Source organism: Sander vitreus, chromosome 9, assembly GCF_031162955.1.
Source record: "Sander vitreus isolate 19-12246 chromosome 9, sanVit1, whole genome shotgun sequence".
Classification (NCBI taxonomy): domain Eukaryota; kingdom Metazoa; phylum Chordata; class Actinopteri; order Perciformes; family Percidae; genus Sander; species Sander vitreus.
The window spans coordinates 7888889-7902954 of record NC_135863.1 but is presented as its reverse complement, the minus strand read 5'-3'; the positions used below and the strand labels follow the sequence as shown (position 1 = coordinate 7902954).

The following is a 14066-nucleotide window of genomic DNA, read 5'->3' as shown; positions in this document are numbered from 1 at the left end:
CATGTACAGGTTCTTTCTCTCAACTGTATCAACATCTATATTGGACCAGTTGTGTGAAGAACCCATGCCAGAGCTCTCACACACAGTTATGACTTTGATATTTGCACCTTAAGCCTCTAACCGTTTCCCTCCTATCCTTGTCCATGTTTACAAGTTGTTTAAAGACCTTACAGTGCAGCTGATACATTTCACTATAATGATCCCTCTGTTCTATGCTATAAGCCAGGCATAAGCCCACTCGGTCATTCAATGCACTTTACCTGTAGCCTACCTCTCTCTCCTTCCACTTAGTCTCTTCTTCAGCCTCTCCTTTACTTTCAAAGCACATTACAGCTCGTTACACCTTGAACTCAAGATGCGGCTACTTTAGAGGAGAGCGCCCTCAGGGCTCTTCTGTCATGGGAGTGGTCGTCCTCAGTTACATGGTCTGATCGCAGGAAGTAACCCCCTCTTTTAGCATCAGGAGAGGACACACCCGTTTGCTAATAATACTTCTATTTTCTACATTTCGGAGGTAAATATTGTAGGTAGGCTACTCTTTACTCCATTAGACTACACTTATCTGACAATTACACTTCTCACATTTTACCACAGGTGATATAATCCCACTTTGTAACGTTACCATAGAACAAAAAAACAAACAAAAAGATAGGGCCTACATAACTAACGTTGCTTGTTCTCCTCAGTTTGCTGTTTAATTCCCAATTCCAGTTGGATATATTTGCCCAATGTGTCCTGCTGCATTAAAGTTTGATAATCCTCTCAAAAAGATGCTTGAGATCCTGAAAGCCTGTTCTTGGCCACCATCCTCTCTGAATACACAGGGAACCAGTGAACCACTCCACGTAAAATCTGCTTATTTTTTATAGGAGTTTGGTTTATAACAACATCCTGCGGCTGGTGGGGGGCCGGTGGGCAGCAATGTGTTAAAGGTTAAATATAAAGTTTTCTTCAAAGTGCAGACTTTTAAATGTGTGCTGTAGAAAATAATTTACATTTATTTCATAAATATATTCATTATACAAGGCCAGTGCCCAGGCCAATGACGACAATCAAATACCAGCAATTCAACAGCCAATCAGACTGCAGTGTGGCAACAGGCAGTCAGCCCTGTGTGGCATCAAATGAGAGGCTTTGACATTGTCAGGGTGGGGCCAATTAAAACACTATTTTAAAACAAATTGTATAGGCTAGTAATGATAAATACCAGCAGCAACCAAGGATTTTTTATGCCATGCATTAATCCAGAATTATATGAGCCTAATTTCTAAATTAGCCTAGGCCTACTTAGTTCCATTAAAACCACACTTCTTCCTGCTGTCAGCAGGTGGAGCTTTGCTTGAAGGTTAACTCAACAACAGCGTTGTCTGGAGCATCAGGAAATGATTGAAGAAGGCAAGTGAGATACAGTTAAAAGTTAAAGAAAAGCAAGTGAACATTGAGTTAAGAATATAACAGATGTGGAATAAATTTGGCTGATTTTGGTTAAAAATCCAAGCCATTTTTGACATAGGTGTTTATTATTGTGGTTAAAAGCTTTCTTTCTATGGGTCCTCCTGGCTGTACATTAAAACACAGTATAGGGCTGGATTGATTTGTCAATGAATTGATTCGTTGATCCACAGAAAATGAAATAACAATTTATTAATAATCATTTGGTTAATTTATCGTATGTCAAATATTTGTTGGTTTTATGTGAGAAACAGTTGTATGTAAGCTATAGAGCTTTAAAACATTACTATTTAATTCAGTTTTATTTGATGTCTTCTTACCTGCAAACTTCCAAAACCATGCACAGCAGCAGGGTGTGTTTCATATCCTAAAACTTTTTTTTTTTGTCTGACAAAATCTGCTCAGCCAAGACAAAGAAGCAGCAGCATCAGCCTCAGAGTGTCAGTCCTGGATGTGATTGTCTTCCAGGATGTGAGTGACTTTGAGTCTCTGACACGATTCTGACACCTCAGATCACGACAGTTGCGTGTCTATGTGGCTCCATCAGAGTCTATCAACTACAGATGCCTTCTTTTTCGCCTCCTCCTCCTCCTCTCTTACACACTCTCCCTGGCTGCACTTCCAAAGCACAGCATATGATTTTAGTTTTTGTCTTGGGAGAAATTATATCCAATAGTTTCAGAGCTCTGCGGCTCATGGGAGTTTACTGCTCGCAAAACATTTTCATAATACAAACTGTTCCAGAACGGGAGGAACGAAGGGTTCAGAGTCATTGATGTCTTGCACCAAGAGAGAGCTCCATCATTTATTTATTTTTAGAATATCTTTTCCCACATTACAAAAACATATTTAGTCACCCTCTTGTGAAACCAATCAAACAGTTTTAAGAGATCTTTCTCGGAGATATCGGCTTCAATAGAAGTGAAAGGAATTTCTTTTCTGAAGAAAAATCATAAGAAATCACTAGTAACATATCTTTCAAGTAAGCCTTTACCAACTATGATATAGGAAAAATCACTCTTGATTGAAATGGTCATAACTTTGTAAACATATGCAAACTGATGAGGGGTCACAATAATACACAGCTTCTTATTAAGGCACCAAAAGCTAATAAGCATCTCTATATTTGTAGCCTACAGCAAATACATCTTTTTGGGGGGGGCGGCATGTATGTACTTTACATACTCACAGCCATTCTGGTTTACGTTAAGCTGTTTTAGCTTATTTAATGTGTAAAATGTGAGTTTGAACAGGAAATTAGAGAAAAACACATACAAGTAAGACTGCTAGAGTCATTTGTTCATCTTTCACCAAATTATAGCTGGACTAATATTATTTCCAGCTGTTATGAGGCTCAAATGTATACTAATCAAACAACTAAAAGGCACCACCACCTGGTCAACAATGGTCATTACAGTTATGAGGCACACAAATGAAAGGAAATCCACAGAAATGGTGATTTGGTGATCCCCAGTGGATTCACAGCGCCATTACAATTCTGATCACCAAGCCAACACAAAAACAGACAAATTAGTAACAAATGCCTACGAATTGATGATCAAATTGACTCCAAAATTAACCAAACAACATCATTTATTAAATGATTTTGCAATACAAAACATCTGTGCAAAAATATTTAGACAAAATACAAAGACAAGGCCGCTCTTGGTCAAAAGGATAAGCATGTAAACCTTCTGTAATGGGTACACTGTTATTGAAATAAAATAGTACTTGTATTTTGTTTTTGTTTTATAAATGGATCTAGAATAAAAAACAAATAAAGGCACAGTAATGATTTTCTTTGCCAAATACAAAGATACCTAGACTTGATTTAAGATTCACAGTCTTGTGTACAAGTGGTTTTTGCACTGCTATATAAGTGAACATAAATCGTTGTTTTTACAATTTACATGCTGGAAAGAGGTCACGTGTACAAACTCAGATGCAAAGGTAGCTCGATCTGCTTCAGAGGAACAAAAAGATAAAAAGACAAAAGACAGCAATGAAATAAAACCTCAATGGGAAAATTAACTTAAAATGAGTCAAACAATCTTGGACTAGATTTGACAAGAGGAACAAAGCACAATCGTATCCCTTCATTTTGATAAGAGCAGACAATCAGCTTCTGTTGACCATAGTTGGTTTGAATAAATTATTTCAGGGTAAACTAAAGTTCAGTCTAATCTAAATCGGAATTATTTTCATTTTAGTATGCAGTGGCTTGGAGCAGCTGCTTTTCATGTAGTGAGTAGTCAGATCGTAGCCACTGTTTGAAGGGTTTAAGGGTACATGAACTAAATACTTAACATAATACAGTCTTGTCTATCTACATTCCACATATGTCAACTTAAAAACGTTATCATTAAAACAATGCAATATATCTGGGACACTTTTACGACCATTCAAAACCAATGATTGTCTACTACACAGAAGGTAACACCAGATCCCAAGCTGTTCTGTTACTGGAGCCATTTCTATTATCTACATGTTGTCGTTTTTAAATAACAAAAGCTTCATATTTAGCCGTGCTTCTAATCAACCATTATCAAAACAGACAATAACAGACAGCTAAGGCATCATTTGTGTGATTATAGAACTGTGAATTATTAACCATTTACCAAAAACTTCTTCATATCACAAAAGGATATTTAAGGAAAAGCCTCCAAAACCGTATATGATTACCTGCTGCTGGACACGTTGAAAAATAAATACAGCTATAATTTTAGAGACTCACAAGGGAACAATATGGGCGTATTTATTTTGTTTTTACTTTTAAAATCTGCACCTACCCTTGTTGAGATCCCCTACATGTCAGCACAGTTGGCACCAGCAGGTGTTTACGGATACCATTCATTTCATGATACTGACTGATATAGATTCAAATAAAAGCAACATATATAAATCTCTCTGCACACAGCGATACAGTCTGTCCTCAGCTCATGAAAATTATCCTTTTTTAGGTTAAACTTTCTTCTCTTCAGGCACAGAGTGGCATAAACGTAAGCGCATCAAACATACTATATTCATGTACATGAGGCTGATTTTTGTAATGGTAACATTTAGGGCTGTCCTCCACTAAATAAATTCTTAATTGACTCACAATGATGTGATTTTATCGACTAATCGATAAGTTGATTTAATTCAACAGATCTATAAAACTGAGTTCTCCACAAAGAATCATGCTAAAGCAGCACTTTAAATCTGGTGTTTACCAAATATGTGCTCATACGTTTCTTGGAAATAAGTCATTCAGCATGAAAAAGGATTTAAAAAATGACTAATCTACTAAATAAACTTACTTGACTAAGACCAAAAGGACCGATTAGTCAACTAATCGACTAATAGGGGGCAGACATGTAGACATAGTATTGTTATCTACTATGAGCCTTGTGTTAACCCTCCCAGTTTTGAGTACTTTCATTCACACGGATGCTGAAAAACAGGAAAGGAAAGTGCAAAGACATGAAGATAAGCCCTGTGAAAAAGATCTTTAAGTTCCTTCAAAATTCAAATACTGGAAAAACTCTCCTATAGAAATTAAAACTCCATATCCAATTTACAATAAAAATGTTCTTTTGGGAGGGTACAATTTCACTGACAGTAAATTGACCCCAGCGCTTGTGTGGTGAGTGAAATGTTTGTACCCTGAGACCATTCCAGTTTAGCTGTGGAGGATATGAGCGATGTGTGGTTTTATTTGTAGATCTGTAGGGGGGGTCCTCTGCAGCCAGCTTTTGAAGTTAAATGCCATGTCCGGGTGGAAGACAGTACACCGGAGTAAAGGAGGAGGGGGAAATGATGAAGGGATCCCCATTGAAGGTGAGAGAGAGAGAGAGAGAGAGAGAGAGAGAGAGAGAGAGAGAGAGGAATGTAGGGAGAAAGAAAGGCTGATGAAGAGTTTTTTGTCCAATCAGAAGTACTCCCTGCTTCCTCAGCCTATTAGCTGTAAACTGAAATTTGAAAAAGGCAAAAAGACCTTTCAATGTTGCAATAGTGTCAAATGTTGAGGTTGCACGGAAAACATTCAGGTGTCACTACCGAAGGGATTTTGTGTGAAAATGCCAGATCTCAGTGCCTGGATGAGTATTTTAGCCATATTATCACCTGTATCTGTTTTAGTCTTCTCAGTTAAAGCTGCTAAACTTCCTGTTTGTTTCAGTCTGTTGTTCCCATTTTTGTTCGCTCGGTTATTAATTGCTAAATGCAGTTTCTTTTACTGTACAAGCACAGCACATTTTTGTGTTTTTATACGTCCAGAAACAAGCAAGTCGCACCACTGCTGAAAGGCACCTAAAGGTCACGGTATGGTGTCAGTGTTTCCTTCACATCCTGCATGAAACAGTCCGTTAACTCGGTCATTGACGCAGGAACATTTTGTCAGATTGTGATACAAAAAAAAACATTTCTTAGGATGCAGGGTGGACTTGCTATTTTTTCACCTTTAAAGTTTATTCCTTAATAAAAAGTTCTTTTGAATATATATCTTTGTATTTCACTCATTCATTCAGGACTTATGTACCGTATTTACACAGAGGTTAAAATAATAGCACGACATTTTCAAACCATGGTGGTAAGTACACATGCTTTAAACAAAAAGGTATTAAAAAGTCAGACAGCTGTGTATATACTTGTGTAGCTGTGGCAATGTTTCTTGCACACTCAAATGTGCGTACAGGCCAGTTTCTGTTGGGTCTCCATGTGACCAGAGTCGAAGACTGGGTCCCTGTGTGAGAGGCTAAACTTCACAAATGTGGGTCCCGAGCAGAAAGCGTGTGAGTATGTCTCTATCTATCTACAGGTCTGCGGTGATGACCGAGTCGTTGTACATCAGTACGTCAGAATCAGCAGCGAGCAGCGCTGTTTGTGATGCGTGGTCCAGTTGTCCCACTCCCTTCTGGCAAACTTGTCCGTACACCTGAATCGGCCCTCCACCGCTCCCCGGCATGATGCAGTGGGAGAGCAGCGGTGTGTTGGCGTCATGATTAGAGCCCGTGGTGGAGGGCACTCCGCTGACGTGACCCGTGCTGGTGGAGCCGCTAGCGCTGCTGGGTGAGCGGCTTTTGGGAGGGGGCAGGTGGTGCTGGATGACCCTGGTAGGTGGGGCCGGGGGAGGGAAGTGGGCTGGAAAAGCTGCATATCCTGGTGGGATGGGGTATCCATTGACAGGGATAAAGCGCTGGTGGGTTTGCGTTACAGCCATGGGTGTCCAGGCTTGAATCTGGCCCATCTGGCCCGGTGACGGAATAGCCTGGGCTGGGTAGAGGTACCCAGCAGCCGCGGCAGCAGCGTAGCGGGGGTTGCTGAGGTTGCTGACGGGGCTGGCGCTGAGTGAGGTGGTCTGGGTGGTAGCGTTGCCTCCGCCACCAGAGGGCGTGCTGGAGCTTGCGTGGGATGACAGCCCCTCCCAGGCTCGCAGGCGGGCGTGGATGTCCTTGAAGCGTGTTCGACGCGTTGGTCCCTCCTGCCAGCATTCAGTCATCAAACCATAAAACCTGAGAGACAACAGAGTTAGTTAGTTATCAGGCAATTGTAAGAATGTCTGTAATTCTGGTAATCCAATTTTACAACTTCTGATACCACATTGTTTTTTTTTGTTTTTTTTTACATTTTTATGGATATGGTAAAGATTTAGTTATGTGATATATTCAATATAATTCTACAAACACTTTGTAAATGCTGTTGATAGTAGAAGCAAGGGTGTGCCTACAGTAACTGTGGAAAAGAATCTAAGATGTGGAGCTACAGAAGGATTTAAGACGCAAACCATATAATGTCCACATCGCTGGCTTGATTCTGTCAGACCCCCCCCTCTCTCCCCATGCTTCCTGTCTTAATCTCTGCTGTAAAAGGTAACTGTAAAATCAATCAATTTCGAGGAACTCTGAGTACCCCTTTCGCATTGCATGATGAGATTGTGACTTGAGGAGTTTTTTTTATTACCAATTAGAAAAATCAATAGCTGTGGCCTTTGAAACACAACACGATGAGGGCCTTACTAGCCAGACACTAGCCACGTTGGTTGTAGGTACTGTATTACCTTCTCATCATTTACTTCAAAGCTGTTGCTGATCAGCAACATTAACCTGAACCTACCTTGGCGGACAGTCCTCGGGGCAAGGCAGCAGCTGCCTCTTTCTCACCATCTCCATCACTTCCTGGTTGGAGAAGCCATAATAGGGCTGCAGACCGTAGCTGAAGATCTCCCACAGCACAACTCCGAACGACCAGATGTCCGAGTCTGTGGTGAACTTTCCGTAAGCGATGGCCTCGGGGGGCATCCAGCGGATGGGAAGCAGAGTTTTGGGCTGAATGCAGTAGTAGTCTGAGGAGTAGATCATTCTGGAGAGACCCAGGTCGGAGATCTTGACGTGGAGCTGTTCACCTACTAGAATGTTCCGAGCTGCAAGGTCTTTATGGGTGTAAAAGTGGCTGGCCAAGTACTCCATCCCAGCTGCCACCTAGGTTTGATTAGTCAGAAAGAAAACAATCATTAAAGCAGGAAGTAGCTGTGAAGTATGTCTGGTACACAGCAAGGTGAAAGGAGAAACACTTCTTTCAGTTTTACAGACTTTAAAACTGCTTTCATATCCCACCTGTATGGACATATGCAGGAAGTCTCCATGATCCAGGCTGGATTTCACCGTGCCATCCTCATCACTGCTGCAGCCAACGTCAGAGTGCGGTGAACGCATGATGAGGAACTCATGGAGGTCGCCTTGGGGCAAAAACTCAAACAGCATACAGACAGGCTGCTCCTGAATCACCACACCCAGCAGGCACACCACGTTCGGGTGCTGCAGCTCCGTCAGCACTGCGGCCTCCTGTGATGCAAACACAAAAAGTGTCGGTAAAAAAGAAAGTGAGTTAGAAATACAGTGGCCTTGAAAGGTGGCGGTAAGAAGTTTGTTTCAAACTCAAAAGATGTTTGGGTGTATCACTTTAAATGCTGGCGGCTCATTCTCTGTACATGGAAAGCGAGGCTTGTGTTTTTACAAGTCATCTGTTTCAATCCTTCTTAACATCTACATTTATCTGGACAATCTGACAGTTTATTTTTGGAACTACTTTAAAAAGTGACTTTTAGCCATATACAGTCTGCCATCGCCCACCACGTTTACCTTCTGTGAAAATATAACAAGTCATGCTTCAAGTCTTGTGGGATAAAAGGTCTTTCTACTGGGAAAATTGTCCCTTGTATTTTAGTACTACATCCACATACAATTGCCAGTTAGCATGTCTTCTAAAATAACTACTATTTACAGTAGTCTTAGAGGTCCTATACAGGTTACACATGGTTGATTTTGGCATCTGTGTATTCACCAATAATATATGTTTATAAATGTTTAAGTCTTTCTTTTTTCTTTTTTTTTTAAATTATTTTTTGGCCATTTTAGGCCTTTATTTTGACAGGACAGCTGAAGACATGAAAGGGAAGAGTGAGGGGGAATGACATACAGCAAAGGGCCGGAGGTCGGAGTCAAACCCGGGCCTGCTGCGTCGAGGAGTAGACCTCTATATATGGGCGCCTGCTCTACCAACTGAGCTGTCCGGGCGCCCATTTAAGTCTTTTCTTTAAGCTTTAAAGGGAGGGATCCAGTCTGTACCTGCTGGAAGTCAGCCCACTGCTGGGCATTGGAGACATCCTTCAGGGTCTTAATGGCCACGAGCTGTGCCTGGTCCATGCCCGGCAGATACAGATGACCCTTGTAGATCTTCCCCAAGGTGCACTCGCCAAGCTCCTCCATGAAACGCACAGCCGACAAAGGAAGCTCTTTGGCCTTACTCTGCAGAGAAATGAAGAGGAGGAGGTGGAGAAAAAAAAAGTGAGATTAGTGGGAAAAGAGATGTGACAGAAAAAATGTGATCATTATTTTCTTTATACTCTTTCCTTATCATTATCCTTGAGTGGAAAATGTTAACATGAAGTTTACATCAGTGCTTCTAAATCGAAGCAGGCAAACTGCCTAATATAACATCAAATATGTGTTTGAGTTGTCAAAAGATAAATATAAGTATAACCCAGAGAGTTGATAATTGTCATAATCAGCCTCAACCCATTACATCAGCTCCTAATGACTCTCTTTAAGCCTTTGGAGAGCGATGTTGGAAGATTGTCCCATCTTACAAATGTCATTTAACTGATGAACATCTTAGCAGCTTTTAGGAAGACTAAGCAATTAATTCTCCGCCAGTAAAACTGTAGAATCAGCTGCAGTAATAACAGAAAAAAGCTTTCGCTGTCTTTGTGAGCGGAGGACATAGACTGAAGTTTTTTTTTTTTTGTAAATCCAATGGGACTGAGCTGAACTGTGGGGTTATAGCAGGGTCACAAACTTTTTATGATTCAGTCGGACTTAATCAAATCTAATCTTCTTAATTAAAGAACAACTTAACACCTGTTTTAGCTTGAATGCACCATCTGAACCAATGCATTCAAACCCAGACAGCTGATTTCTGTATTACAGTCTCTTTTAATGGACAGTAAAGACTGGGACCAGGTTCAGTTGATTTGAATTTGATATTGCAATAAAGTCACTCACTAATTTGAATTTACAAATTAAAAAAAAGAAGGTGGATTTAATGGTAAGTTACTTTTTAAAACTGATGAAAGGAAAGTATTTCATTTCATCAGGATGTGATGTGATAAACATGATGAGGCAGTGTGATGGCAGCCTAATGTGAGCATCAATGAGGAAAGTAACTGACAATGTGCCAACATTTACTGTCAGAGCAATGCCAAACACTCCGATACAAAAAAATGGAATTAACTTGAATTACAAAGTCTTTTGATAACCACTGATGCAAAACCACAGTAAATAATTTAAATAATAAATGAAGAAGATACAAACAAGAAGAAACAAGAAAATACACTATCAAGAGAATACTGGCAAACTGTGTGTGTGTGTGTGTGTGTGTGTGTGTGTGTGTGTGTATGTGTGAAAGACAGAGAGAGGGAGAGCTACAGTAGATGTGTGTAGCTGTATTTAAAGATAAAAGGTGAGGCGAGGCTGGCAGAGATTTCCAGATTCCAGGAACTCTGAGATGAAAAATGAAATTCAGTGAAAAGGAGATAGAAACACAGGCCTGTATGAGCTCTGAGGGGTGGTGTGTGTGTATGAGTATGTGTGTGTATGAGTGTGGGGGCCTGCTGATGCTATGAGAGCACATGTGTTTTAAGTTATGGGTTTATTTCACCCCGTCTTTCCTCCCCACACCCAAACCCTCAGATCCTCCTCACACCACCACAGGTTTGTGTGTGTGTGTATGTTTATGTGGGTCTAAATGGATTGTCACGGGCAATGGCCCCTTGGTGACCCTGCAGCAAAGTCTGCTGGGTAGCAGCCTAACCCCAGACAAAGTTGTAGATAGAGGGGTAGGGAAAATAAACACTCAATTTAGCAGTACATTACTGTATAATTTGAGGTTTCACGACTCATTAAAAAGGTTTTAAAAAAGTATTATAGTAAATATAATGCAAATCCTCATTTAACCAAATTGTCTTGCATGTAACAGTACTAGTACTAGTAGCTATAATGTTAGATGCATGGGGTGCAAAAAGAGTTGAGAATGGCATCTCTGAAAAAGCTTTGCTTTTGAAATCTTAAAATGGATGGTTCAACAGTCTGATATGTGTGAACCATATTTCAGGCCCTTGTTGTTCACAAAGACCATTTCAAATTCACTGTAAAATTCCATAACTGCATGGTTGACACTATGATCTCCCGTGTCCTTGACTCTTTGCAGATACAAGGCCGTTATCTAAACACAGCCAGGAGAGACTCCCTTTGTAGCTTGGTGAAACATTTGTTCCATTGCAAAGAAATAAAATAAACCACAAATATTAATGGCTTCTGACGCTTCTGTGACATTTTGCGGTTCTTTCTACACCCGCTGATGGTAATATCATACACATTACCTTGACCATCAGCCGTGCTTTGCGCAAACAGACTCACTGTCTGAGAAATCCCCCCCTCCCACCACCACCACCACCACCAAAATTATGTGGAAAAAGATAAACAGACATGATGTGACTGAGTATGCAACCTTGAGAGAAACATGATACCGATCCTAATGTGAGCTATGTGTTGGCTGGCAGAGCAAGGGCTTGATGATCTACATTACAAAGAGGTTCTGTGACAGAGGGAGGGGATGAAGGAGAGAGTGAAGGATGAAAAGGAGGTCTAAAGGTAAAGGTATGGAGGGAGAGACAGAAGAAGAGCAACAAAGGGAGATGGATGAAGTGAGAGGGAGAAATGTGGAAAAGATGTGGGAGAGAAATAAATAGAGAGGCAAAGAGCTGCAGTTCAACATTCCTGGACCTGCTGAGCTCCGATGATAGAGATCTGAAGCTCAGCCTGAGACAGGTCACCCCCCCCCCCCCACACACACACACACACACACTGAAGGCAGTAACCCCAGCATGCTGCGACGTATCCCAGTTGACAGAGGGGCTGTGCCAGTGTTTTGACTCCTTCCTCAGTCTGCTGTCACGACTTAAAAAGGCACACACAGCAAAAGAGCACTGATCTAGATTCACCACAGGAGAGTCAAAAATGCTGTGTGCGTATATACAAGTGTGTTTTTAGCAGGACTGGTGCTTTTCTATAAGCAGGGATGGCTGGAGTGAGATGATGGTGGGAAGACTCTAGTTTAAACTTCTGATATGTTCAGCGAATGTGGCAGAAAAGCGACAGAGAGAGAGAGAGAGAGAGAGATGGTGGACTAACATGTCAGTGGCATTATTGTGCTATAATGTCTCCATAAGTGTAGGATGCTTACACACCTAACTTGTTTTTTAAACAAACAGTTGGAGCCCAGTTAGTTCGGTTCATTTAGGCTGGTGTGAAAGTTGTCGATCAAACCCAATCAAACAACTCTGCTGTGGTTCATCTGTGTTGTGAAAGCAAAGTGGACCAACCACATTTTTTCTGTAATACATGAAAGTGTTAAAGGAGTTAAAACAGAGTTTGCGTCCTACTCTGTTCATTTTAGCAATCCTCATTAATATTTGTGTCTCAAGAGAACATTAAATATTCACATAAGAAGCTTAAAATACTGCATGACTGTCAATCGCCAGAATTTGATCCACGGAACCGTGTAGCAGACATGTTCTTTGCCAGCAACCCTCTGCTTCAAACACATACATGTACACATTCAAATCTAAGAGTTGCCTCTCACAACTAAAATCATTTTGTCTAAGTCTCAGTGAGGCAGAACAGAACCTCCATCATTTACTTTCCCCACCCACAGAATTATTTGCTGAACGCTCTACCTTTGGCTTGTATGCAGTTGTGAGCATGGACATCTCAACGTTTTGTCCTCGGACCGGTTTGGGCTGACGAGGAGCAGGAGGCCTAGGGGACTTCTGGTTGTTGCGGCACACACAAATAAAGAAGAAGAGCAAGGCGATGGCTAACGGTATCGCCACACTGGGAACCAGGATGTACAAGATCTCCATGTTGCTGCCACCAGAATTGTCTTTATGGTCTTTTGGATAGATGGAGAGAGAGAGAGAGAGAGAGAGAGAGAGAGAGAGAGAGAAAATAATGTATGACTGGGCAGTATAATGTCATAAAGAGGCATACTGAAGCATAAATGTTAACTGACTGACAGAAAATTAAGCTGCAACAATTTTGATAATCAATTAATTGTTTAAATAATTTTTCTGAAGTGATAAAAAGAGTTCAATATCTTTATCTATAAAAAACAAAACAAGAAGTCTACATTGTTGGGCTTTAGGAAATTTGATAGTAATTGTTCACTATGGATGTTTTATAGACCAAACCATAAATCACTAAAATAATTATTAGTTGCAGTGCTACCGTTTTTATAACATCTTCAATAAAACAGTAAGAATGATCGTTTAAAAAAGAAGAAGAAATTGTGGTGAAAGAAAGAACAAAGTTAAAATTCCCTTAGTGTCAATTACCACCAAATACTGTCAAAATACACTTTGGAAATTAAGAAAAATAGCATGAGATGATGGGAAAATTGGACAGCAGATGAAAGAGATGATATTAAAAATTAAGAATGATGAGAATTAAAAACAGGAAGCCCAAACCAAATATCTGCAAATGCGTTACAAAGCCAGCATTACACACAATGAATCTCATTACTATAGACTTAAACATATCCTCTCTTACCACAGATGGGTATTTCACAGAGCTCCATGCGGACCCCCTCGTCCAGAGTGAAGCACCAGGGGGCCTCGAGTTTGTTCCCAGGGTTGCGGCAGTACGAGTGTCCTCCATTTAGCTCTGGGTAGCGGACGGCCAGGTAGGTGTGGCTGTGAGGATACTGGGAGTTCCACGGCTGACACTGACGGCCCGACTTGGTCATACTGACCGTCCCTCTGTAGTCTGCCCCGCTGTTGTTGTAACACTTGTGATCTAAAGGGGAGAGAGAGAGAGAGAGAGAGAGAGAGAGAGAGAGAGAGAGAGAGAGAGAGAGAGAGAGAGAAACTTGCTTTAGATCTGTTACAGGAAACATTTAGTCTAGTATTTTTCTTGCCAAGGTTACAACATTGTCACATTGTAATGGATTTGAGAGCAGGAAGGGTTAAATCTCAAATGACTTTGATGGCTTCCAAAAAAATGTATAAACTACAGTGCTGG

General features: G+C 40.8%; 1 protein-coding gene across 2 annotated transcripts in view; it reads right to left on the bottom strand.

The window, feature by feature from the left end:
• Nucleotides 1-3027: 3027 nt before the first annotated feature.
• Nucleotides 3028-14066, bottom strand: part of ror1 (receptor tyrosine kinase-like orphan receptor 1) — a 127747-nt gene continuing 116708 nt past the window's right edge. For both annotated transcript variants that reach the window (XM_078258528.1, XM_078258529.1), the window contains 6 exons: nucleotides 13596-13841; nucleotides 12725-12939; nucleotides 9057-9236; nucleotides 8046-8273; nucleotides 7546-7910; nucleotides 3028-6944 (listed from right to left, as the gene is read on the bottom strand). In XM_078258528.1, coding sequence (XP_078114654.1) covers nucleotides 6245-6944; nucleotides 7546-7910; nucleotides 8046-8273; nucleotides 9057-9236; nucleotides 12725-12939; nucleotides 13596-13841 — 1934 coding nt within the window. In that variant the 3' untranslated portion in view covers nucleotides 3028-6244. The remainder of the gene's footprint in view (nucleotides 6945-7545; nucleotides 7911-8045; nucleotides 8274-9056; nucleotides 9237-12724; nucleotides 12940-13595; nucleotides 13842-14066) is intronic.